We start from the raw sequence: 27,836 nt of genomic DNA, 5'->3' as shown, positions 1-27,836 counted from the left end.
TTTACTGTTTGAATATATATGATGCCATTATTATGGGTTTTTGCTATGCTAACTGGCCAAAATTATAGAAAGGAGTAGAATGTAATCACTATCTTCAAAAATGTCAAGAGCAGTTCTTTTTTTTTTTTTTTGTCGGTCGTGGGGCTTGAACTCTGGGCCTGGGCGCTGTCCCTCAGCTCTTCAGCTCAAGGCGAGCGCTCTACCACTTGAGCTACAGCGCCACTTCCAAGAGCAGTTCTATTCTGAGCTAATTTGTTTCTTTTAACACAGTGCCCTACAGAAACACATCCAACTTTTTTTATTGGTATAAATAGAAAGAAATTTATCATATTAAATCTCAACAGAGTAAACACTTGATGAGATATATCTTTCTTGTTGAGAATAAAACCTGTTTATCACCATTAAGTGTCAATACCTATTTATTTATATGAGTCCTCTTCTCTAACAAATTACACCCATTATTCCCATGACACAACTTATGTAAATTGCAATGGTAGTGTTATGCACTTGAAATGAAGTAATGAGTCCGCTTACTATTGCAAGTCTTGTTATATTTGCTGTTCTCCTGTGCAAACCCTTCCAGACGGCACTGAAAACGATGCTGCCAGAATTCTTGAAACCAAGGGTTTCGAAGGTTTGTTTCTGGCCGGAGTTTCAGGTAATAGTCATCAAACCACTTGACATCAGGAGACTGGAGCTTGATTGTGATTCCACCAACAGCTTCTCGCTGATACCCATCTGTCACGTCATACCTGTCAGCCCAGCCATCACTGCAGAGAAACACAAAAACCTCCTCTTAGAACAGAAATTTTCTGAGGAAATAAGCTTTTGGCTTGGCACTTTTTTTTTTAGCTTGAAATATTAGTCATAAAACTGCTACTTCAGAATTTATTCTAGGTGAGAGATAAGACAGCAGATTATTAAAATTAAAAAGCAATACCACAATTAAGATTTCAGGAGACTGGAAGGCAGTAAACTTACTTGAACTGCAGAAAATAAGCCTGAGCTTTTGAAGAATTCTACTGGTTGCAAAATACAATGGATGAGCTAGGCACTGATGACCCACACCTGTAATCCTAGCTACCCAAGAGGATCTGAGGATCTGAGCCTCTTGAGTAGCTTATCTCCAATTAAACACCAAAAAGCTGAAAGTGGAGCAGTGACTCAAATGGTAGAGTGCTGCCCTTGGACAATAAAGCTAAAGGACACTGATCACAACCTGAGTTCAAATGCTAGCACTGGCACACACTCCTAATACCACAAGTCATAGTTTTTACTGGCTGTTTAGTACCTAGGTCAAGTTAGCTTTCAATATATTCTTTCTATTTATTTATTTATTATTTATTATTTTGTTGCCAGACCTGGGACTTGAAGCCAGGTCCATGGTGCTATCCCTGTGTCACTGGAACCCAGCTTTCTTTTTTATTTTACTTTTAAAGTAAATTTTAGGTGAATTATGGTGACAAAACATTTCTATATCAGGTATAACATTAATTTGCTCCTCATATAACATAATGTTTATTTTTGTTTATATTATAGAAGAGAATTAGAAAAGGTTAAAAAGAAATTGACCTGATTATAGTCCTTCTCTTATGGGCTGATTTGTCAAAGCCTCAAACAGAAGTATTTATAGTCCACAACCCATATATTCTTTCTTGTCCTCCAATGTAATTAATATATATATATATATATTTGAAATTGTAGTAGAGTATTTGAAAGGACATCTTTACAATGAGACATCAAGGATGATGACTGGGTCATACCTCAGAATTACTGTCATTCACTCAAAGGAGCAATTTAGGAATTTTAAAACAAAAGTTGAAATCATATAAATTTTGTCTTGGAATAGGAGAGTCTAAGAGCATAAGGAAAAGTATTCTAAGCTTATGGCAAAATTCATGAAACATAACTCAAAATAAAACACACAAAATATATTTAATTTTAAAAAGGAACTATACAACTGATGGGGGAGGAGCAGGGAGGGAAAATGTGCTAGAAAACACGGGAAAATGTGACACTGTTTAAAAAGAAATGACTTATATAACTGTAACCTCTCTGGACCTCACCTTTAAATAACAATCAAAAAGAAATTAATTAAAAATACATGTTTAAATTAAATTTGGATACACTCCATGTCATGCAGGAAAAGTCTCTGATTTGCTCATCTGCTCTCCACCTGGGAAATATACAAACTTTTTGCCTGGTTTCAGAGATGTTGACCTTCTATCAAAGATATGTATATTCTCTAAAAGAAATGTTCTAAAAGTATAAAGAAAATGAAGAGACATTGTAACAATTACGACCATTTAACACTAAAGAAGTTCAAAAGGAATGAGGCTTGGTGGCTCCTGAGTGCACTCAGGAAGTTTGAACCTGAGCTGGTGAGTGGAGAGGGAGTGGGAACTGCGCACAGGTTAAGATTTGCATTATTGATCATTGTTTATCTTCATCAGAATACATTTTTATCCTTAAACTCTCCCTTTTAGGCAGAAAACATAATCTAATATTTTAAGTATAAAAATCTATACTAGGGAGAGTAATATATGAGTAATTAACACAAAACAGAGCACTTTTTTTTTCAGTATGCTCTGCTTACGGTATCTGAGTTAAAAAGTGGTAATTAGGAGTTGTTCCAAAGGTTATAGATTTCTCATTAAAGTACTCTAGAGGTTGGTGGTGATGAGAACATTTTAAGGCATCAGTGGGCAGGAGAGGAGAAAGAGAAATAAACAAAATGAACCATTTGCTTCTTCAAAGTTTCCTTGACATGAGAGCTCATTAAAAGTTATCTATGGTAAAATTTGAAAAAAAAGAAATGTGGCAGATTAGGGGAAAAAATGCCATGCAATATGTTTTGTCCCAATGTTGAATTCAGTTATTTCACACATTATCTTCCCTCAAGTTTCTCGTTTTCAGCTCCAGAGATTTTTATTTAAAGCTGACAAGTTGAAATGAAGTGGGCTAGTTTGCCTCGTCTTCCCTGTGTTGTGGAGGTTTGTTATATCACTGGAATGAGAGTATAGGTCTCACTGGCCTCGAGGGGATGCATGGGCGTTCTACTAATGGGACAGGAAGCTATGTTTGTCAAGTACTTAGGAAGTGGAAATTTAAATGGTTCTTTTTGTTAATGTAGCTCACACTTATGTAATGCTCTGATTATGAATATTACATAAGGGATGGAAGATTATAATAGGTCCAATTTACCCTTCACCATTCATTGAATTTAATAGGGATTGTAAAAATCTTTTCTTGATCAACTAACTTATATGCAGGTAATATTTGCATAGAAAAGGTGTCAGGCCTAGCGAATGTGAATTTACTCATCAGTGTGCTTATTTCATATTCTTTACCTTTGATTTCTTAAAGTATCTCTAAGTTTAAAAAGTTACAAAAAGATTTTTTATTATTTGCCTTCTAAGTTTGGGTTGGAAGTTTAAAATAATCATTGTTTTAGACACAGTTGACAAAATAATAAAAACTGCAAAAGAATAATTATATCACTGGATACTATACAACTGGGAGAGAGCAAGGGAAGGGGTGACATTGTCCAAAAAGTAATGTATTCTTTATCTGACTTCTGTAATTGTAATCCCTCTGTACATGATCTATAATAACAATATAACTTTTCAAAAAGAATCATGTGTCAAAACAGGATGATTCTTTTAAAACTTATTCAGAGTATTTGTAGTGTAAAGATCATTGGATGCTGGCTGAATTAAAAAACACTGTATTGACTCTAGGTAATTTAGTTAAGATTATTATAAATATGTATTTAAAGCTTTGTTTAAAGTGTTAGAGCATCTCTATGTAAGGATTAATACTACAAATGTGAAATAAAATGCTAAGGAAAACTTAAATTTATATTCTACCACCTAACACTTTCCATCGACCCTTCATTATGTTGGCACTATTATATGTTAAATGACACATATTTTAACAAAGCAAAGGAGAAGGGGAGGGAGATAAGGAAAGAAAGTAACATTTGTTGAACACTTAAGGCATTTTTCTGGATTCCATCCATCCATCCATCCATCCATCCATCCATCCATCCATCCATCCATCCATCCAACCATTTGTATCCTTCATCAATTCATCCTTATAATTTATCTTTCTTTTCACTAGTGTGCATCTTGGTTAACTCCTGATGGTCGGTTTCATACTTTTCTTTCCAATTTTCTATGCATGGTAGACTATGAGTATTTATAGACTATTCACAGATTCAGAAATCAGGGTGTAGTTCATCAATACAACACTTGCCTTGCACATACAGAGCTCTGAGTTTGAGTTTCAACATCACAAAAGTAATATTTGCAAAAGTTTATTTTGTGAATATTTGCCCAAAATTTATTTGCAAGATCAAAATCAGTTCTGGTTTTCAGTTACTCATACAGATACATACAGAGAAAGAAATACCCAACTCTCCAGACATGCATTTTCTCCTTTGAGGTTGAACAAGGTAGCCTTCTTTTTCAGACCTAATACAATAAGTTGTGTTTTTTTTGGCATTCTATTTAGAAAGTTTTTCATATTATGTGAGCTTTTAATATATTATAGCAGATAATTTTCATACAAAAATGAATAAAATTCATTGCAAATTTTGTGTTAATCAAACAATATGTATCAAGTAAGAAATATTTTTTAAAAATTGTTTTATTAGCCAGGCAACAGTGGCTCACACCTGTAATCCTAGCTACTCAGGAGGCTGAGATCTGAGGATCATGGTCCAGAGTCAGCCTGGGCAGGAAAGTCTGTGGGACTCTTATCTCCAATTAACCACCAGAAAACCAGAAGTGGCACTGTGACTCAAAAGGTAGAGCGCTTGCCTTGAACTGAAGAGCTGAGGAACAGCACCCAGGCTCAGAGTTCAAGCCCCACAACTGACAAAAAAAATTGAAAAAAAACTGAAAAAATTGTTGCTATTATAAAGGTGTTGTACAGAGGGGTTACCTTTACATAAGCTAGGTAACATTTTGGACAAGATCATCTCTTCCCTCACTCTCTCCTAATTTTTCCCTTCTGTCCCCACCCACAAATTGTATAGTTCATTTCAATGTAATATCTACTGATTACCACTGCTGCATTTGTTCATCCTTTGTCCCTCAATTTCTTTAAACAGAATCATGCATTACACAAATTTGTCTATTGACTAGACTACTGTGCATAGAGTTTATAGCTACCTTAGCATATATTTCCTGTTAGTACTTCCTGTCAATATTTCTTTGTCAGTACTTACTAAATTTGTATTTGCTACATGTTTGTAGGAACATTTAGTGAATAAAAAGATGGATATGCAGAAGGATGAGGAGAAGGGAGAAGGAAAAAAAGACAGAAAGCACAGTAAATATGTATGAAGTAAATATGTATGAAGACAGCATTAGAAATTTCATTGAAAATTATTGATCTATAGGGAATTGGGGGAAAAAAGCAATAGACAGGGAAAGAAGGTAGTAGAGAGGATTATTCTGAGAAAATCATTTTATATACATCTGAAATATCATAGTGAAACCCCTTGGTGAAATTAATGCATATTTTAAAATATATTAATGTATATGATATATTTTTAAAAATGTATATTAATAAATTAAAAAAAGGAGCTGACTGCTGGTGGCTCATATTTTTAATCTGAGCTACCAAGGAGACTGATATCTGAGTATGGAGATTTGAAGCCAGCTCAGACAGGACAGCCTGTAAGACTGTTATCTTCAGTTAAATAAATTGGAGATAATAAATGAATGAATGAATTAAATAGGAAATAAAAATTTAAAAGGCCAGAAGAAAAGCTATGGTTCAAGTTGTAGAACTCTATCCTTGAGCATAAAAGCACTGGGGCACCACCTATTCCCTGAGTTCAAACCCCAGTATCTTACCCCCTCAAAAAATATAGGGAAAATGAATGATAGGAAAATAAAACAGGTTCTGATGTAGGGGAAAAGGACACCATCAGGAGTGAGGAAGGGAATGAATGAGAATGAATATAGCAGATGTAGTTAATTCTCCTGTAAGGAAAAAAAAAACAAAATCCTTTGAAATTGTTTTAAATATGGCTAATGTGGTAGGGGAGAGTAATAAAGAGGGTGTGACTATCTGTGTAGAAATGTCATAATGAATTACTTCTTGTACAATTAATGTAAGCCACTGAGACAAAAACACTGTACATGTAGTTTTAGTCAGGTTATTGTTTTCTTCAGGCTTCCAGTGTTTCTTTGGTTGCTGAAACAGAATAGAGCATTTGAAGGAGAAACACACATCTTTAACCTAGTTTAGGAATGAATCTTCACATATATGTACCCATTTTCAAAACACCTCCCTAGCACATGCTTAGATTCCTTTTTGCTCGACATTTCTGTCCATAAAGGAAATGAAAATTAGATTGCTTTAAATCTTTTCTGGAGATGCTTTAAAAAAGACTCATTAAATATTGAACTTAAAAACTGATATTTGAATTGAAACTCCTTTGTACAAGATAATTTTTTAAAAAAGCAATTACCCATTTTGTTTCAACCTTCATATTTTAATGCTATGGATTAGCAAGAATTTTCTTTTCTTTTCTTTTCCCTTCCTTTCTTCCTTCCTTCTTTCCTTCCTTCCTTCTTTCCTTCCTTCCTTCTTTCCTTCCTTCCTTCCTTCCTTCCTTCCTTCTTTCCTTCCTTCCTTCCTTCCTTCCTTCCTTCCTTCCTTCCTTCCTTCCTTCCTTCCTTCCTTCCTTCCTTTCTTTCTTCCTTCCTTTCTTTCTTCCTTCCTTTCTTTTTCTTTCTTTTCTTTCTTTTTCTTTCACTTTCCTTTTTCTTTCATTTTCCTCCTAAAATATCCTTACCAAAAACTCATGCTCTATAATTTTCCTTCTTCTTTTGTGTTTTCAACTCTATTTAACATTGTTTCTTTCAATTAACAATTCATGAAGGTTTAAAGTTTAAGTTTTCTTTCTATTCAACAGGAGGTTCTTGTTTAAAACAGAATGTTTACATAGAATTATTCATATGAAATTTATTTTCTATATCTTTATTATCTCTTTTCATCTATACTTAAAGATTTTCTCCACACTTAATTGCCACCAATTAACTGAACACCAACTTTCACTTTATTTCTATATAAACATTCACTATACCTTGATCAGAATCAACTACTTCTACCGCTCTTCCTATTTCCCAAACCAGTGTCAACAATCTCACTGTTCTAGGACTGGAAATGTGGCTTAGTGGTAGAATGCCTGCCTAGCATTCATGAGGCCCTGGCTTTGATTCCTTGGTATCACATAAACAAAAAATAAATAAAATCTCATGGTTTCACCTTCACACATACACATAAATTTTGCCAAACATGTTCTCCCTCTTTCTGTTTAGTTCAACATTTTATTACATATTTATCTATCTTAGACTAAGTTAATTATGGCAATAAATGGTTCCACTACTGCACTGATATAGAACAAAACTTATTTCTTCTTCCATTTTACATTCCCCGTAGATGTCCCATGACCCTGCATCATGTCATCCTGAAAAGTAAAAGCTCTTTTAGGATATGACACTTCTGTAGAAGAAAAAATAATACATCATAGAAGAATCATCACACAATAGTTTAAAGGATTTTGCTTAGGAATGGTGCATATTACTTCTTCCCAACTAACTTCTGACTAAAAGAAGTCATACAACACAATTGAACCTGAATGAGTGCCTGATTTTTTTTTATCCTTACAGAGAGTAACTGAATGATTTAAAATAAAAAGGACAATCTTCCACATTTATTAATCCACAAAATTAGTTTTGAAATTACATCGAAAAAAATCGTAAATTTAGTCAATCTTAGATGTTACACTCCAGAAACTAGTGGACAGATACAACTCAACTAACTATACAAATTGATATCAAAATCAATAAGAACTAAATGCAATGGGAGAGTGCATCCATAAAGACTGTTTCCAATTAAATTTGAAAACATTATAGATGATGACATCACTGAATTATCATTTACTGAAAATCACATTCCTGTCCTGACTCTTCAAGATGAATCCTTCAACATCTCAATTAGCATTCTGGGTTTTTCCAAACTTTTAGTTTTGGGATTTTTCCCCCCAATGGGCAGACTGAAATTTAAATAGTTGTGCTTACATTTACAATTCCTTGCTTTTTTTTACCTGAGAGGCTAATAACATACAATGAGTAAGTGGTTGAACTCTCAAAAAGGTAACATGGTTATTTACTGTATTTTAGTAGTGTCCCTGCCCAGGCATCTTATGATGCTAACTTTCATGGGCAAATGATATAAATAAATCATATAAACTTCAGTACTGGACTATAATCATTGGCACTTGAAAGACTGATTCTGAAAGCTAACAGTTATTAAATTTGGGTCAAGAGGTGTGAATTTGGTTGGAGCAGGTAAGGGAAACATGTCAGGCACACACAGCTATTCTTGTGCTCTGATACCTTTAGTTATGCTTGCCATGATGGCACTGGTTAGGCTAATACCACATGCATGCTGTTTATTGGAGACACAGCACATTCTTTTTAATAATTAATAAAGTTTTTAATTGTGAAAATACCATCCATAGGGGTTACAATTACATGACCAAGGTAATGAGCACATTTCTTATCAAGCATTGCTGCCTCCTCCTTAGTTTCCCCTAACCATCCCTGTCCTCCCAGCTCCCCCCCCTCCACCTCCCGCCAAAGTTGTAAAGGTTGTTTTTTCGACATAATGTCTTATACATCTCATGGTTGCAATGGGTCCACCTGTATCCCTATTTAAACACATCAGAAAGAATGACATTGCCCCATTTGTTAGGAAATGGAAAGACTTGGAAAAAATTACATTAAGTGAAGTAAACCAGGCCCAAAGAAACATAGGTCCCATGGTTTCCCTTATTTGCAATAACTAGTATATGTCTGAGACAAGCAGAAACAGTAAGATAAGTTGATGTTAGGTGAAATGAGGCCCAAGTTAAGGATTCAAATAGTTTTTTTGCTTGCTATTGTTTCTAACATATTTATAAGACAATTTTTTTGTTCCTTTGTATGTCCTTCCCCCATGGTATAATTTGGGAGGGGAAGGGAAAAACAGCACATTAATTCTTGTTCCTCTAAAATGTTACCCTGCTACACCTCCAGGTGTGTGAAGATGTCATTCTGTCTGTATTGAGTCATTTCCTTAATCCCTCATATGTTTCCTAAGTTGATAAATCTAATTCATCAATCTATCCAATTTACCAAGATCACTAAGATCTTTCTTTTTAATATATATTTTTTATTGTAAAGATACTATACAGAGGGGTTACAGTGCCATGAGCAAGGTGAGTCCATTTCCTATGGAGCATTGTTATACCCTTCTTTATACTAAGATCTTTCTTGACCTCCATTGGACTTAACAGTTTGTTCTCCCACTTCTAAAATATTGTAATGTTCACTTATTTGCTTCTTAAACAAGTGTTTCTTAACTGATTTTCAAAAGGGAGCAATGTTACAATAAGCAAGAAAGCAAGATTTCTACTCTCACAGATGTAACATGATGCTGTTTCTGTTGAAATTGTAATTGTATTAATTGTACCTCTGTATCCTTCAAGTCATTAATACCTTTTGTTTTTTGGATATCTTGCTACCTTAACATTTACTACATTGTCTGGTATGTTATAACCATTCAATTGAAAGATTAAAAATTAGAGTTACATTTTTACAAATGCTAACTGCTGGTTTTGCTTCTGTAAACTTGCTTGCACTAGCTCTGACCCTTCCCCTCGCTGGAGATAAATAAAAAGCTTCGGAGTCTAGGTGTCGGCCCTGGGACAAGCTCTGTAGTCTTAAATAAAGAGCTAACAAATAAATTCCCCAAATGGCCAAATGGGACCCAAGATAAGGAACAAAGAGTATGTTCCTCCGCATTCCTGTGCAGAAATTCCCAGTTTAGGGGGCTCAAGATAAGGGCCATCTGGTGGGCTCTGCAGACTAGGCCAAATTGTTAATCAATCACAAACCTGTAACACTGTAAATCTCCTAACCCTTATCTCCCAGAGTGACTACCTCCATCTGCACTAATTGTCTTATTGCAAAGAGTGTTATAAACTTCCCCGGGTAGTAAAAAAAATAATTGCTAAAGTACATAGTGACCTTTTAAATGGGCCAATCCCAGGGACACCTGGTGTTATATGCTAATCCTGTGGTCTTTGTCTTTAAAAATGCCTGTAACTGCTGGACGGGGCTTCCTGTCTGCCCTGGACAGAGAGCCCGTTTGCGCAAACGCCAAATAAACTCCTCTTGCTTATTGCAGCTGCTGGCTTGGAGTCTTGGTTCTTGGGGTGCCCTCCCATTGAAGAAAGTATCCCAGTGAGTCTGGGGTCTTTCATCAATAAATGTTTATCATCACATTAGAAATTAGATTTTAGGTAATGAATTCCAAATCACATAAAATTCTTTTTAATTGTGATACTCACTCCTTCCTAATTGTGTAAACAGCACTGTAGAGTGTGTTTTTGGGAAATGACTGAGAGGCCAAGTGTCTCTGGCACAAACCTCTTTATTCTCTACCTCATGCTATTCAGGTCAATGAGTCAATTCAGTAGGCAACAACCCAAATCACCATTGAAAATCTGTTCACAACTCACAAAATTATTATAGAAACTGCTGTCCTATCCATGTGTAATCATCATCTTTGACAAATCTTTTACCAATTACATCTTAAAAGATAATTTATGATTTTAAAATTCTAATAATAGTAATCTACAGGCTACTTGGCTGTCCTCTTATTGTATGTTTTTTTTTCCATCCCAGGAAGTTAGATGGCTTTAGAACCTTTAAATAATCATGAATAACAACAATGGGTGTTAAATTTTAAATAAAAGTTCTTTTGAATAAACAGTAACCCATTAATTTTTAAAAGAAGCAAACTATAGAATTATTGTGAAAAAGGGGATTATTGACTAAAAATCAACTTGTTTCTGGGATTTGTAAATGTCAATTATTCTCATTTCTCAGTATCTATGAAGGATAAATAAGGTGGATTAATTATAACTTTTTTCTGGCATATGTCAGAATACTTAAAAGAATAAAGGAAAGTTGGAAACCTGAACTTTGCTATTATAAGATTTCCATTATATTATATATTATAAGATTTCCATTGCCTCTTATTTCCCAAGATTTAGAGATAATTCTTATTAACTCTCGTTCTGTCAGATAAAGAAACTGAACCTAGAAGTGGTGCTGTGGCTCAAGTGGTAGAGCGCTTGCCTTGAGCTGAAGAGCGCACAGACAGCGCCCAAGCCCAAAAAGAAAGAAAGAAACTGAATCTATTCAAGATGCTAGAGCCCAAATAGAGCAGACATGAGCCTAGACTGTGCTAATTCTAAACTCTAATATTTCTTGTACTTTGTAGAGGCTACAGTTGACATCTTCACAGATCTAGAGGTATGGAAGGGTAACAATTTGGAGGAACAAGAATTAACGGTGCTGTGTCTCTAATAAACAACATGCATGTGGTTAGTATACACAGGTCATATTAAAGAGCATATATCCCAGGACATAGTTTGTAAAGTAACAATGTATACACATTTTTAGGGTAGCTCCAAAGACTCTTATTCTTTGGTGGTGTATATACACCTTTCCTAGTTATGCAAACAGACCTTAATGCAGATGGGTACTATTTTGAATGGATTTTTGAGATGTAATCAATGGTCCCAAATAAACTGACCTAAAGTAAAGAAATATTTGTGGTATATATCTTTCTAGCAAGAGAGAGTCAAACATGAGAACATATCTATTGGTTGTATTGAAGATGCAGAGTGCTATATGTCAGAAGTGTAGGCTATTTGTAGGTGCTTTCTGGCTAACAACCAGAAAGGAAATTGAGACTCAGGCCTACATCTAGAAGGAAATGAATTTAGCCAGAAAGTTGAATGTGTTTGTAAGGAGATTATTACAAGATACTTGTTAGTATTACCCCCACCTCTGGTGCTCAGCTCCACCCAGATGTGAGTTCCTCCCTGCCCTAGAGCTCCCACTCTCTCTCTCCTACCAGACCTACCTAGCTCACACTTACCTCACTTGTTCCCTCACTCCCTCCCCTGCCATGTGCTCCCTCTCCTGGGGAGAGATGACCCCTCTAATAAACCTTATGGTAATCTTTCTCCGGTGCCTGTCTGCTTCTTCTTGGTCCCCTGAGATTTTCGTGAAGAATTCCACCAGTGCTCCCAGAAAGAAAATCGACTTGAGCATCACACTGATGGCAGCTTGTTTGGGTCTGTGCTCAGAACCCAAACTGCCACATTTTAATTCCTGACCCCCAGAAAATGTATGGCGATAAATGTACATTGTAGCATGCTTGTTAATTTATGGTAATTTTACACAAAAAGATAAGGAAAAGTTATAGTTAACTTTGTAACTTCTACATTTCCTTTGTGGGAAGCTCGATCCTTTTCCTATTAAAAGGGATAGAATCTGAGGTTATCTAACCAATTTTTTTGGTTTGGTCAGTGTAGAATAAATTTCAGACTTGAGATTGCATAAAACAATGGAAAGTAAAACATATTAACATGGCAACATTGCTTTGATTTTGGCTTGTCAGCGGAGTCATTGGTGTATGTTAATGTCTTCTCCCTCCATAGATACTCCCAAAGAGAAAAGAAGCTGAGAAACAGCTTTGTAAATAGATTGATTACTTTGTGTACTGTTCAATCTATTTCTCTTGTCATTTTATGGCCATTTGGAGCATTGAAGCTATTGTGAAAAATGTACAACCATATAGTAAGCAGAATGATTCAGTAGCATTGAGAAAACATTTTGAGTAAGCTATTGTATTTGTGACTTTATATAAACTATGGTTTCATGAAGTTTTCTTGCTTAGTGTAGTCTCCTAGTTTTGAGTATACCAATACTTTTTTCACTGAATTGGACTAATTTCTTCTGTGTAGCTGGTTAAGTTCCATCAGTTTAATGCATAGGTTTTTTTGGCTAACATATCACACGAGCACAACACTCATCTTCTCGCAGATAGTTTGTTCTCTTTTCTTAAGTCTTTTATGAACTACCCTATGGAGAACAAAGCATGTTCATGATGCTAAACATGCTGAACTTATCAAAAAATATTTATTATCTAATAAATTCCAAGAAATGAGGAAGACTTCATAATTTTGACAAAATGACCCACTCTCTAATTTGTTTTCTTCTATAAGACTTTATATAATTTTGTTATGTTAAATTTAACTATTTAACTATCTAACATTATTTTGTGAATAGCTTTGTACATGCCCGGTTCTTCATAAGTATAAGGAATACCTTAGAGCATTACAATTAAGGAATTACATATAAGGAATACCTTGTGTGTACATATATATATATATATATATATATATATATATATACACACACACACACACACACACATATATACACACAACCATATAGGCACATACACCAGGTTTTATACATGTTGTCTGAGCCTGAGCCTATGAACTAGATATCTTTACAGCTTCACATTTTACTAAGGAAAAAAGTTATAGCTAAAGAGATAAAAGACAGCATTTAAATTGAGCCTGCCTAAATATAGAAGCCTAAACTGAACTATCAAAACTTCTTAATGTGATACTTGATTCCGATCAGTGCCCAAAATTATATATATGAAAACCTTGAGAGAAGGGTGAATTTCTGTTACACCCATCCCAACATCCATCAGTATATTTATTTTTACTGGTGATATTGAGAACTATCTTAATTCATGACACTCATGTTTTCAGAATATATGGACAAAATTACGAAAAAAAATTATCTGGTCATAGTGAAAAAGGCAATTAGGAGATGCTCAATAGATTTTTCTTTCTGCTCAAAACACAGAATGGTTTCTCACAATCTTACATTTATGATTTTTCATGAAAAATTATACCCAGGCCACCCACTGAAATCAAGTGGTCTACAAATAAGACATTTGAAAAAGATTACTATATAGTAAGGAAATACTGTCCTAGGCATAATATCAAGCTTTAGAAATACTTATTATACAAGGAGGCAGACAGAAGTCAAAATGTAATAACTGAAAAATTTTAGATGTCATGTGCCTAAAAATAATCGAAGTAGGCTAAAAGTCTAATACACATATTAGAAATTATTGAATGACTTCTGTTTGTAGGTATGATAAATTATATAGATCCTCTCAGAAGGTTATAATAAAGGCAGGATAAATCTTAAAATTTTTACTGATGATATCAGAAATCTATTAAGATAGCTAGGTCTATAGGAATCATGATCCTGGAGAGAAAGAAAATAAAGAAAATAAAATAAGACTTTCTCTTTGAGAGATGTGATAGTATATTGATGTTAAATTAAGTGAAGACAGAAAAAAAAGCTAGAAAAACAATATTAGGTGAGATTTGAAAGATTACTCTTTTGAGTTCTGGGCTAATATTATAGCTAAAATGTGATCAGCAAATGTTTGAGAGGGAAGAGAAGCATGCAAGTGGGTATGCAATGCCACTTTATTATTTTATTCCTCATTCCTCGAACTACTACTACTTGGTATGGAGTTGCTGTGAATTTCAGAAGCAAAATTTAAAACAGTGCTTAAAAGGTTAGAAAGAGGAGCAGAACTTTGAGCAGTCACATTGCATGGAACAGGAATTGGAATGAGGTTCCCAAGAAGGAACTGCCACAGTAGATACTCTGAGTTAGCATTTGAGATTACTAAAAGGTATGCCCTAATTGTAACACCAAATTGGAAAGAACTGAGTTGTAATTAAAATGGGATACCCTCTCTACCCTATTTTAACTGCTAGGAAGAAGCCCTAACAGATCTTGTCAGCAGGAACATACCACATAAACGTATGGGTATCTCTAGGAAAATTCAGATTGTCCATTAATTAATAGGAAATGGGCAGAACCAAATAATTGAGAGCCAGGGGAAAATAGGCAATGGAATCAAGCTCATCCCAAGCATTTGCATTATTAGAGAGTAGATTTTAAAATAACTATGACTAACACAGTTGAGATTAGATGACAGGCCAGGGAATTTAGCTGACAGCATTAACTTATGAAAAACAGAAGAGAAATTAGAGAAATGAAAAACTTGAGAATTAAAATGAACTATTCAGGAGATACGTTATCTTTAGCAGAATAAGCACAGCCAAAGTAAACTTCAGAAAATTGGCACATAGGAGAACAGAAAGCAACCAGAGTGAATCAAGAAGTAACATGGCTTTTAGGAAAGAAACACAAAGCATGAAACACATGCAATATAATAAAAATGTGAAATGTGTATGCTCAATTCCTAGAGGGAAGAGAAAATGAGGCAAAAATTATTTTTGAAAAAATAATATTTTCCAAAGTCAATGAAACACAATAAACCAATGCCCAATAAGTATTGTGAATTCAGATAAAATTAATAATTCCTACCAAGACATACTGTAGATCGAAAGGCAAAATTCTTGAAAGGGGAGTGGAGAGAGTGTACTTCCTTGCCTCGTTCCTGAATTTACAGGAAATGGCTTTAACTTTTCAGCATTAAGTATAATGCTGGCTGTAGGTTTCTCATACACAGCTTTTATTATATTGAGTAATGTTCCATGGATTCCTAGTTTTTCCAGAGCTTTCATCATAAAGGGGTGTTAGATCTTGTCAAATGTTTTTTCTGCATCTATTGAGATAATCATATGGTTCTTATCCTTGCTCTTGTGGGTGTGATGAATTATATTAATAGATTTGCATATATTGAACCAGCTTTGCATCCCTGAAATGAATCCTGTTTGATCATGGTGTATGATTTTTTTTTAATAAGTTGTTAAAGTCCATTAGCCAGAATTTTGTTGAGAAATTTTGCATCGATGTTCATAAAAAATGGGTCTATAGTTCTCTTTCTTTGATGAATCCCTGCCTGTTTTTGGGATGAGGGCTACGATGGCTTCATAGAAAAAGTTTGGTAGTGAACGTTCACTTTCAATTTTATTGAAGAATTGGAGGAGTATTGGTGGGAGTTCTCCATCCAGTCCTGGGCATTTCTTGAATGGGAGGTCTCTTATTGCTGTTTCTATTTTGATGCTTGTATTAGAATGCCTCGCTAAGGCAATAAGACAAGATAAAATATAAAAGGGATCCAAATGGGGAAAGATGAAGTAAAACTCTCCCTCTTGGCATATGACATGATCTTGTATTTAAAGAACCTCATGGACTCCCCTCTCAAATTACTTGAGCTGCTCTGAAACTTTGGCAAAGTAGTAAAATATAAAATTAACCCTCAAAAATCAATGCCTTTCATGGAATAGGAGAAACCCTAGATCTCCTTGGTGCAGGCCGAAATTTTCTTAATAGAGACCCAGAAACACAACAAATCAAAGAAAGTTTGGACAAATGGGATTGTATGAAGTTGTAGAGCTTCTGCATGGCAAAGGACATAGCTAGAAAGATCAATAGAAAGCCCACAGATTGGGAGAAGATCTTCACTAGCCATACAACAGACAAGCGTCTCATATCTAAAATATACTTGGAACTCAAAAAATTAAATCCCCCAACAACAAATCCTCAAAGAAACAACTGCCCAATAAATAAGTGGGCTATAGACTTAAAGAGAAACTTCTCTGAAGAGGAAAGAAGAATGGTCAATAGACACATGAAGAAATGCTCATCCTCCCTAGCCATAAAAGAAATGCAAATCAAAACAACATTAAGATACCACCTCACTCCAGTTAGAATGGCTAAAATCAAGAACTCCAATAACAACAGATGCTGGAGGGGACGTGGACAGAAGGAAACCTTACTGCATTGTTGGTGGGAGTGTAAACTTGTTCAACCACTTTGGAAAGTAGTATGGAGGTTCCTCAAAAGACTCCACATAGAACTCCCCTATGACCCAGCAATCCCACTTTTGGGCATTTACCCAAATGTTTACAAACAAGACCACACTAAAGCTACCAGCACAACTATGTTTATTGCAGCATTATTTACCATAGCTAAGACATGGAACCAACCCAGATGTCCCTCAGTAGATGAATGGATCAAGAAAATGTGGTATATATACACAATGGAATTCTATGCCTCCATCAGAAAGAATGACATTGGCCCATTTGTTAGGAAATGGAAAGGCTTGGAAAAAATTATATTAAGTGAAGTAAGCCAAGCCCAAAGAAACATATGTCCCATGGTTCCCCTTATTTGCAATATCTAGTATATGTCTGAGTCAAGCAGAAAAGGTCAGATAAGGTGATGTTAGGGAAATGAATCCTAAGATATGTAGTCAAATGTTTTTTTTCTTTCATGCGATTGTTTCTAATGCATTTATAAGATACTTTCTTTGTTGCTTTGTATGTCCCTCCCCTACAGTATAACCCGTGCTTTCACTGTATTTGATGTCGGTATAATTGGTGGAGGGGAAGGGGAAAAACAAGTCATTTAAATAAGGATACAGGTGGGCCCATTGCAACAATGAGAAGTACAAGTCTTTATGTCAAAAACGAACTTTACAACTTTGGTGGGGTGGGGGGGCAGGGAGAATTGGGTGAGGGGGGGGGAAGATAGGAAGGGGAAACAAAGGACGAGGCTACAATGCTTGATAAGAAATGTACTCATTATCTTGCCCATGTAATTGTAACCCCTCTTTACAGTATTTTCACAATAAAAAAGCTAAAAAAAAATCAATGCCTTTCCTGTATGCCAATAAGAAGTAGAGCGTGGCTGAAATTAGGAAAGCAAACCCTTTTGTAATAGCCCCACAAAAATAAAATACTTAATAGTTAAAAAAAGATGTGAAGGACCTGTATTATGAAAACTTTAAAAACCTGAAAAAGGAAAATAAAGCAGAACTAAGTAGTGGAAAAACCTCTCATGCTCCTGGATTGGGAGAATTAACATCGTTAAAATGGTAATACTGCCAAAGGCTATCTACAAATTCAATATAATACCTATCAATATCCCAACCTCATTCTTCAATGAAATACAAGAAGCAATCCAAAAATTCATATGGAACAAAAAAAGACCCCAAATAGCTAAAACAATCCTTAGTAGAAAGAACAGCACCGGAGGAATATCAACTCCAAATTTCAAACACTTCCATAAAGCCATAATAATCAAAACAGCTTGGTATTGGCACAAGAACATACCTGAGTACCAATGTAATAGGACTGAAGACCCAGAAATGAACCCACGGACTATAGCCACCTAATCTTTGACAAGGGAGCTAAAGAAATAGAATGGAAGAAAAACAGCCTTTTCAGTAAATGGTGCTGGCAAAATTGGTTAAACACTTGTAGAAAATTAAAGCTAGATCCATATTTATCACACTGCACCAGAATAAACTCCAAATATATCAAAGACCTTGAAATAATAGCAGACTCCATGAAAGCATTACAGGAAGGAATAGAAGAAACTCTAGGGCTTCTTGGCGCAGGCCGAAATTTTCTTAATAAAGACCCAGAAGCACAACAAATCAAAGAAAGTTTGGACAAATGGGATTGCATGAAACTGCAGAGCTTCTGCAAGGCAAAGGACATAGCTAGCAAGATCAATAGAAAGCCCATGGACTGGGAGATCTTCACAAGCCATACAAGGGACAAGGGTCTCATACCTAAAATATACTTTGAACTCAAAAAACTTAATTCCCCAACAACAAATCTTCAAGGAAACAACTGCCTGATTAATAAAGGGGTACAGACTTAAAGAGAGACTCCTCTGAAGAGGAAATAAGAATGATCAATAAACACATGAATAAATGTTCAATTTCTCTAGTCATAAAAGAAATGCAAATGAAGACAGCAAGGAGAATCCATCTCACCCCAGTTAGAATGGCTATAATCAAGAAATCTAATAACAACAGATGCTGGAGGGGATGTGGTCAAAAGAGAACCCTACTGCATTGTTGGTGGGAGTGTAAACTTGTTCAACCACTCTGGAAAGCAGTATGGAGAGCTCCCTTATGACCCAGCAATCCCACTTTTGGGCATTTACCCAAACGATCATAAACAAGGCCATACCAAAGCTACTAGCACAACCATGTTTATCGCAGCATTATTTACCTAAGATATGGAACCAACCCCCATGCCCCTCAGTAGATGAATGGATAAAGAAAATGTGATACACACACACACACACACACACACACACACACACACACACACACACAATGTAATTCTATGCCTCCGTCAGAAAAAAAATGACATTGCCTCATTTGTTAGGAAATGAAAAGACTTGGAAAAATTATATTAAGTGAAGTAATCCAGGCCCAAAGAACATAGGCCCCATGGTTTCCCTTATTTGCAATTACTAGTACATGTCTAGGTCAAGCGGAGTAGGTCAAAGGCTATGTACATATGACCACATCAGATAATGTTAAGCAAAATGTCCCTCAAGACAGAGACACAAGTGGTTTTTTTTTCATTCTTGTTAGTGTTCTCAATGTACTTACATGTACTATTTGATTCTTCTATTTCTTTTGTATGTTCTTCCTGCATGGTATAACACCTGTTTTCACTGGATTTGATGCCAGTGTTCTGCATCTTGTATATACTTGTATATATTGTGGAACGCTTAAATGGGGATGCAGGCAAACCCATTGTGACGACGTGATGTACAGGACACTATGTTGAAAACGAACTTTACAATGTGGGAGTGGGGGGGGTGGGTTGGGGAGTTGGGGAGGTGGGGAGGGAAGTGATGGTAGGGGAAAAAGAAAGGAGGAGGTAACAATGCTTGCTACAAAATGTACTCATTACCCTATTCATGTAACTATAACCCCTCTGTACAACATTTTAAAAATAAATACATATGTATTAATTCTTGAAAGGAATTCTTGAAATTCATAATAACAGAAAGAAATAGTTTTAAACTCTGAAAGCTTATAAATAATGGATAATTTGATTCTTTGAAAGACTAATAAAACTGATACTTACCTGGCACCAATAATCAACAAAAATGAGAAATGAAGAAGTTATACATCTGGTACTCAGAAGAAAGTGGTGTCTCAAAAATGACCATACTAAAATACAGTATTGTGAAAGAGTTGAACAGCAAGTCTTCGTTTTTCCCTACCCTTCCTTAGCCCCTGGTGAACATGATTCTTTCTTTGACTTCTGTGGCTTTTGTTATGTTAGATACCACATATAAATGAACTCACAGTTTATTTTCCTAAGGAATTTGTTTACTTCACCTACCTTAATATTCTCAAAGATTATCAGTAAGAAAAATGGAGCCACTGCTATAGGAAAGAGTAGAATTTCTTCAAAATATGAAAAATGATTTTGCAATCCATTTCTGAGTATATATACATATATATATGTATATACATATATATATGTATATACATGTATATATATATATACATATATATATGTATCCCCATGTTGTTCATTGCAGAATTATTTATAATAGTCAAGGTGTGGGAACAAACTAAATGCTCATCAGTGGGCTAGTGGATAAGGAAAATGTGATATACACATAGAAAGATGGTTTAATATTCTAACTATATTGATAACTTCATTAAAATAATGGATAGTCAGCTTGTGGTTCATGATTGTAAGCTAACTCAAGAGGCTGAGATCTGAGGATCACAATTCAAAGCCAGCCTGGACAGGAAAGTCCATGAGACTCTTTTTTTTTTTTTTTTTGGTCGGTCGTGGGGCTTGAACTCTGGGCCTGGGCACTGTCCCTCAGCTCTTCAGCTCAAGGCGAGTGCTCTACCACTTGAGCTACAGCGCCACTTCCGGTTTTCTGGTGATTTATTGGAGATAGGAGTCTCACGGTCTCTCCTGCCCGGGCTGGCTTTGAACCACGATCCTCAGATCTCAGCCTCCTGAGTAGCTAGGATTACAGGCGTGAGCCACCAGCGCCCAGCTTCCATGAGACTCTTATCTCTAATTAACCATCAGAAAGATAGAATGAAGTTTTAGCTCAAGTGGTAGAACACTAGCCTTAAGCAAATAATCAGAAACAACATCCAGGTCCTGGGTTCAAGCCCCAGGACTGCTCCTTCAGCCCATTCCCCCCAAAAAAACTGCATAGTCAATAAAATAATGTGATATCTTCACATTATTCTGAAAAAAGGTTCCTCAGGACTCTAACTAAGAAAAGAAACTTTATATATTATCAAAAAATAAACATGAGAACATTCTTCAAAATAATCCAACATTTTACCTTCTAATACTGTGACTTAATATTACCTTTTTATTTTTATTTATAAATGGAATGATAGAATAAGTTCATATTTTTAGTAGTATTATGTCGATTGTGTACATTTTTCTTCATGAAGTAGTCATGAAATGGTAAAACATTCTATGATATTACCATTACTGTTTGAGAATGACAATTATTCCACTTTGCCTGTTACTTTTCAACTTCTTTGACTTTAGCTGTTCTGTTTGGTATGTGGTACTATTCATAATGATTTAAAACCCCAATGATTAAAATTGAGTATTTAAACATTTATTGGTCATCTCAAATTCTTTTGTGTTATGAAAAATATATTCTATATTCTTAAACCTGTTCTCATTGAGATGACTTGCATATATATTAATAAATTCATTATTTGTTTAAATATAAGTCTTTATTAAGTATGGATCTGCATCAATCTATCATTATCATCACTTCATGTACCTTTATATCTACCATCAGCATAGCCACATATTGTCTATTGTGTTCCTGTTTTCACTCAATAAATGTTAAATTTTGCTGAAAATAACTTAGTAATTTTATTACAGATACAGTCTTGATTTTATGTTACTTATTCCTGTGCCCTCTGTGAGGAACCTGTTTCATCCTACAATGATAGCAACATTTTCTCCTGTTATTGTTTAGAATTTTCTTTGTGGTCACATTCGAATTTAGGCCATTTTAATTTAAATTTTATTGTAAAATTTAAATTAAATTTAAATTTAATTAAATTATGTAATGTAATGTAATGAATACATTTCTTTTTGAACAGTTTTACCCCCTCCCTCAGTTTCTCCCATTTTTCCTCTCCCAACTCCAGACCCCCGAAGTTGTAAAGATCATTTCCAACATAATGTCTAGTGAATAGCACTGTTGAATTGGTTCATCCTTTGTCCCACTGTTTCTGGGATTGCCTTTCCAGTCCCCAAATCAGATAAGCTTATATGCAAGAAAAAGGGTACAGAAATCAAACACAGTGGCATTAGGGAAGAGACAAAAGGAAAAAAAAAGAAAGAAAAAAGAAACTACTGCAAGAAGCACTATAATAATAAAAAAAGCTCTTGTTTCCATTTCTTGGTGTTCATTTCTATAAGCATCATTTTATATGGTCATATGCATATAGCTATTGAGCCATTGTGATCCTCTGCTAAGAATATCCTAGACATATTCTAATTATTACAAAGGAAAGAAACCATGCAGCTTATGTTTCTTTGTATCTGGCTTACTTTGCTAAATATTTTTTTCCCAAGACTTTCCATTCCCTTATGAATGGGAAAATGTCATTCTTGCTGATGGAAGCATAGAATTCCATTGTGCATATGTACACCACATTTTCTTGATCCACTCATCCATTAAGGGGCATCTAGTTTGATTCCATATCTTAGCTATGGTAAATAATGCAGAAATGAACATAGTTGTGCTGGTAGCTTAATGTGGGCTGGTTCGTGGTCATTTGGGTAAATGCCCAGCACATAGCTAGCAAAATCAATAGAAAGCCCATGGATTGGGAGATCTCCATTAGCCATACAACAGACAAGGTTCTCATATCTAAAATATAATTAGAACTCAGAAAATTAAATCCTCAAAGAAACAATAACCCCATTAATAAGTGGGCTAAAGAGTTAAAAGGAGACTTCTGTGAAGAAGTAATAAGAATGGCCAATAGATACATGAAGAAATATTCAACATCTCTGGCTATAAAAGAAATGCAAATCAAAACAACATTGAGATTCCACCTCACCCCAGTTAGTGTGGCCATTATCAAGAAAGTTAATAACAGATGCTGGCAGGGATGTGGCCAAAAGGGAACACTACTGCACTTGTTCAACCACTCTGAAAAGCAGTATAGAGGTTCCTCAAAAGACTAAACATAGAGCTTCCCTATGACCCAGAAATCTAATTTAGATTTACAATCAACCTGGAAAAAATTTCTTTAATAAGATTATCAGAAAGTTGTCTATTTATGAACAATTTACTCTGACCTGTTTCTTTCTAAATTTTTTGTTATATACTACATTTTGTTGGCATCTCTTCCGTTGATATAGTTGTCTGTCTCTACAGAGTACAACGAATTAAAACTTTTTAGTAAAACTTGATAGTGCATTCCTCCAATATTGTTATTTTTGCCAGGATTATAATAACTATTCTTGTACTTTTATACTTCCATAGAATTTTTAGAATTGGTCCATAATATCTTCCACATTTCACCCTTCCTAAGAAAATCCCATTGGAATATCTTGTTCAAGATTGTACATGAAAATGTGGGTCAACACTATTCAAAAAGAAATGTACTTATTACCTTACTTAACATCACTTTACAACAAAATATAAATAAAAGAAAATGTGGGTCTATATTGAGAAAATTCTTCATTATTTTTTATTTTGACAACTGATCTAAAACTTTAAATGATAATAAGCTGATAACTTAAAATGCATAAAAAATGACAATGAGAAACTCTCTGATGAATGTGGCAGAGGAAAACCTTCATTTAAATACAATAGAAGCATACATTATAGTTGAGAAAAACAATAAACAAAAATTAGAAATCATATCTGACAACACATAGACTATACTGCATTAAGTTTATGAAAAAAGTTGTCCATAAACAGCAATGTTTGAGAGGCACTAAAAAGTAATACGAACACGATTCAATGAGAACAAATTAGAAACATGTATTAATTGCATGTTAGGTGGAAGCAATGAAACAGATACAAGTAATAACTAGAGAGAAAAGACATTCTTTTTGAAGCTTTTACAGATTCACTAAGTGAAAAATTGAGAAGAAACCACAGACAGAAGCAACTTTGTAAATCAACATTTTTCTTTTTGGTGCCAGTTTTGTGGTTTGAACTCAGGTTCTGAGTGTTATTGTTCAAGGCTAGTACTCTTAAGGAGTACTCTTATCACTTGAGCCACAGCTCCACTTCTGGCCTTTTAGTAGTTAATTGGAGAAAAGAGTCTCACAGATTTACTTGTCTAGGCTGGCTTTGAAACATCATTATCAGATCTCAGCTTCCTGAGTAGCAGGTGTGAAAGATACCAGTATCAGCTTAAATCTACATTTTTATGTAGCAGGGAAAACTCAGCACTTTAGTTGTCATTAAAATTTAAAACACAAATATGCCACAGCTAACAGCTACTTTTGATAAAAGTAATTGCAAATGAAACAAAGAAAGAAAGAATTAAGAATTGTTTGGAGGCTACTGAAAGAAGTCAGTCCTGTCATTCACAGGTGATTTACACCTATAGTACTAGCTGCTCAGGAAGCTGGGATCTGGAGGATCACAGTTTGAAGTTAGCCTGGAAAGAAAAGCCTATGAGACTTCATCTACAAAATAATGAGCAAAAAAAAAACAAAAAAAAATGAAACAAAACAAAACAAAAAAACCAGGATGGTAGTATTGCTCTAGTGGTAGAATGCCAGCCAAGCAAAAAAGACAAGCAAGTCCCAGCAAAAAGAAGTCACGTCAAGAATGGTGAAGGAGCAGGATGCTGGTGGTTTACACCTGTAATCCTAGCTATTTAGGAGGTTGACATCTGATAATCGCAGTTCAAGGAAAATCCATGCAACTCCTAGCTCCAACTAGCCATAAGAAAACCAGAAGCAGAGCTGTAGTTTAAAGTGGTAAAGTACTAGCCTTGAGCAAGAGTTCAGGGACAGCTCCCATGTCCTGAGTTCAAGCCCAATGACTGATAGAAAAAAAAAAAAGAACAGTGAAAGACTGAAATAGTGTGTATAGGAGGTAAGTAATGAAGGTTGTAGGTCTGAGGTCAAAGAGGCAGAATTTAGTATTATTTTATAGTATGACGAAGAAGGCAAGTACAGAAAATTCCAACTTTCCTAATTTGCTGGATTGTAGAAGAAATAAGACAAGATGTTGGGAGTAATGTGGATGAAGAAAACACAAAATGAGGCCATTAGGCAAGGAAAATGGAAGAAGAGTGAAAATAAGAACTGGTAAAAGTATTATTCCGAGAGTGGGATACTAGACTTAAGATTTCTGTTATAACTGTAGAATCTGTTCATATGATAACTGAGAGTTTCCCAACCTCCAGGCTGTTGTTGTTCTACTATTCCACACATGTTTCTATGAGTTTGTCATTTTTTTTGGGGGGGGGGTGTCTGGTCGTGAGGCCTGAACTCTGGGCCTGGGTGCTGTCCCTCAGCTCTTTAGCTCAAGGCTAGTGCTCTACCACTTGAGTCACAGCGCCACTTCCAGCTTCTTTTTGCTTATGTGGTACTGAGGAATCGAACCCAGGGCCTCATGCATGCAAGTCAAGTGCTCTACCACTTATGAGATTATGCAGTATTTGTCTTATATGTGTGATTTATTTCACTTAGCATAATGCAAAGGATGAACAGAATTCAATTGTTCCAGATAATTAGGACAATATAACAGTATACACTTGTAATGTTATTAGCAAGATTTTAGTCATAATTTAATGTACATTAGCCTTCATATAAAATAATCAACTCACTGAATGTGGACTACTATGACAGTGAGCCCAAAGAAGTGGTTATGAATAATTTATAATTTATTTCTAAGAAATAAGTTCAGTGTTTCCTCATTTTTTGCCAATTCATTTTTTTTCACAGATATTTTTAATACTGAAAATGGCCCTTTCTGATCTTTTAGTCCCTTTACTTGGTTTAAATGAACTGGCTATTCATGTTCAAGTATACAAAAGTCATGTTTACAAGTCAAGAAGGAAGAAAAAGGTGGCTAGGGATATATATCATATTCCTGGTTGAAATCATGATTCCAGATAGTGAGAAAAGAATGAAAAAAGGATAGTAGCCAAGAGTTTATAGTTCAGTATGAACAGACTAGGAGATGTTACTTTATTTTGAAAAAAAAAAAACCCCGAAAGTAATAGAATGAAATTTACAAGCAAATTTGTGCTGCAGGCTAGGGTGTATTTTGGAAAAAGTAGATGAGATAGACCTATAGAAGCTTCTGTGAGATTTGAAATCCTGGCCTTATAATAATTACTAAGCCCTTTTGTGAGGCAACCAAGTACATGATTATAAACACTTGAAGTGACACAGAAATTATTTTTAAAAGCTTCTCAAAACCTACAGATTGCTAGCATCTTCCTTAGCTCTAGGAAATCTGTACTTACGTAAATCTTTAAGTCTTCAGTGCAGAAAATTCTGTGGCCTTTCTGGTTTACTTTTCAGAATGTTTAGATATTGTTACATAAAAGATAATACTTTTTGGATTCACATTTCAAATTAAAACCTATTTAATTGAGTCTTTACAACAAAATCAGAGGCAGATTCGTTAGGGACAGAAATATTAGATTACTATAGTTATCAAATGATTTAAAAATCAGCTCCTTTCCCCTAGAAAAAATTCTATGCTCAACTAAAACATTCATACATGTTGATTGTGAACTGACTATTGCCATCCAAAATAGACTACAGTTGCATTTTGGCTGCCATCTTTACTGTAGCAGATATATTCAAAATGTTAAATCTATAGGCTCAATTAAATTAATTAAATATTTAATGCTTTATGATTTTTAAGAATAATTTGACTTACTTTATCCACATATAGAAGATAGTTTTTATGAACTTACTTTTAACTTCCCTTTGAGAAAAAGAACAACTTGGCATCTTCTGATCTAGATCATGGCAACAGGCCAATTGAATTTTCTGCCCACTGAATTTCCCATGGCACCTTCTAAATAAGATATGCAAATGACTTTCTGGTTCCTTTTCTAGAAGGGTCAGTAACTCATTTTCATTTCATAAGTAGCAACTAAAAAAAGACCATGGACCCTCTGCAGCCCCTTTAAGATTGGTATTTAGTGGAAAATAGGGAGACAAGAAAATTTTAAAAATTAATAAATGTGAAGATGGTCAGATTCAGACTTTAAAATCAGGAAGTACAGAATTGAAGTCACAGAAATGAACCCACAGATCTATGGCCACCTAATCTTTGATAAGGGAGACAAAAACACACAATGGAAGAAAGTCAACCTCTTCAACAAATGGTCCTGGCAGAAGTGTCTATACACATTAAGAAAACTGAAGTTTGGTCCTAGCATATCAGCATGCACCAGAATTAATTCCAAATGGATCAAAGACCTCAATTTAAGATCAGATAATCTGAAAATATTACAGGAAGGGATAGGGGAAACACTAAGGCTCCTTGGCACAGATTAAAGCTTCCTAACTAAAGATCCATAATCACAACATATCAAAGGCTGAATAAATGGAATTGTAGAGTTTCTGCATGGCAAAGGACATAGCTAGCAGGATAAATAGAAAGACCACAGATTGGGAAAAGATCTTCACTAGCTATCCATCAGACCAAGGGTCTCATATCTAAAATATACTTAGAGGTCAAAAAATTAATCCACCCCCCACTCCATTAATAAAATGGGCTAAAGACTAATAGACTTCTCTGAAGAATAAATGAGAATGACCAACAGACACATAAAGAAATGTCCAACACTTCTGGCCATAAAAGGAATGCAAATCATAACAACATTGAGATTTTACCTTAACTGAGTTAGAATGGCCATTATCAAGAAAACTAATAATAACAGATGCTGGAGAGAATGTGGCCAAAAGGGAACACTACTATACTTTTTGTGAGAATGTAAACTTGTTCAACCACTTTGGAAAGCAGTGTGGAGGTTCCTCAAAAGACTAAACATAGAGCTCCTTTATGTCCCAGCAATCCCACTCCTGGACATTTACCCAAATGAACACAAACAAGGGCACACTA

General features: G+C 35.0%; 1 protein-coding gene across 3 annotated transcripts in view; it reads right to left on the bottom strand.

Moving 5' to 3' along the window:
- Positions 1-27,836, bottom strand: part of Grm5 (glutamate metabotropic receptor 5) — a 538,255-nt gene that overhangs the window by 151,524 nt on the left and 358,895 nt on the right. For all 3 annotated transcript variants that reach the window (XM_070034809.1, XM_070034811.1, XM_070034810.1), the window contains exon 4: positions 535-770. In XM_070034809.1, coding sequence (XP_069890910.1) covers positions 535-770 — 236 coding nt within the window. The remainder of the gene's footprint in view (positions 1-534; positions 771-27,836) is intronic.

Source organism: Dipodomys merriami, unplaced genomic scaffold, assembly GCF_024711535.1.
Source record: "Dipodomys merriami isolate MVZ:Mamm:240054 unplaced genomic scaffold, mDipMer1.0.p SCAF_25, whole genome shotgun sequence".
NCBI classification, from domain to species: domain Eukaryota; kingdom Metazoa; phylum Chordata; class Mammalia; order Rodentia; family Heteromyidae; genus Dipodomys; species Dipodomys merriami.
Note: the sequence above shows the minus strand (reverse complement) of the source record. Positions and strands in the feature narration are given on the sequence as shown.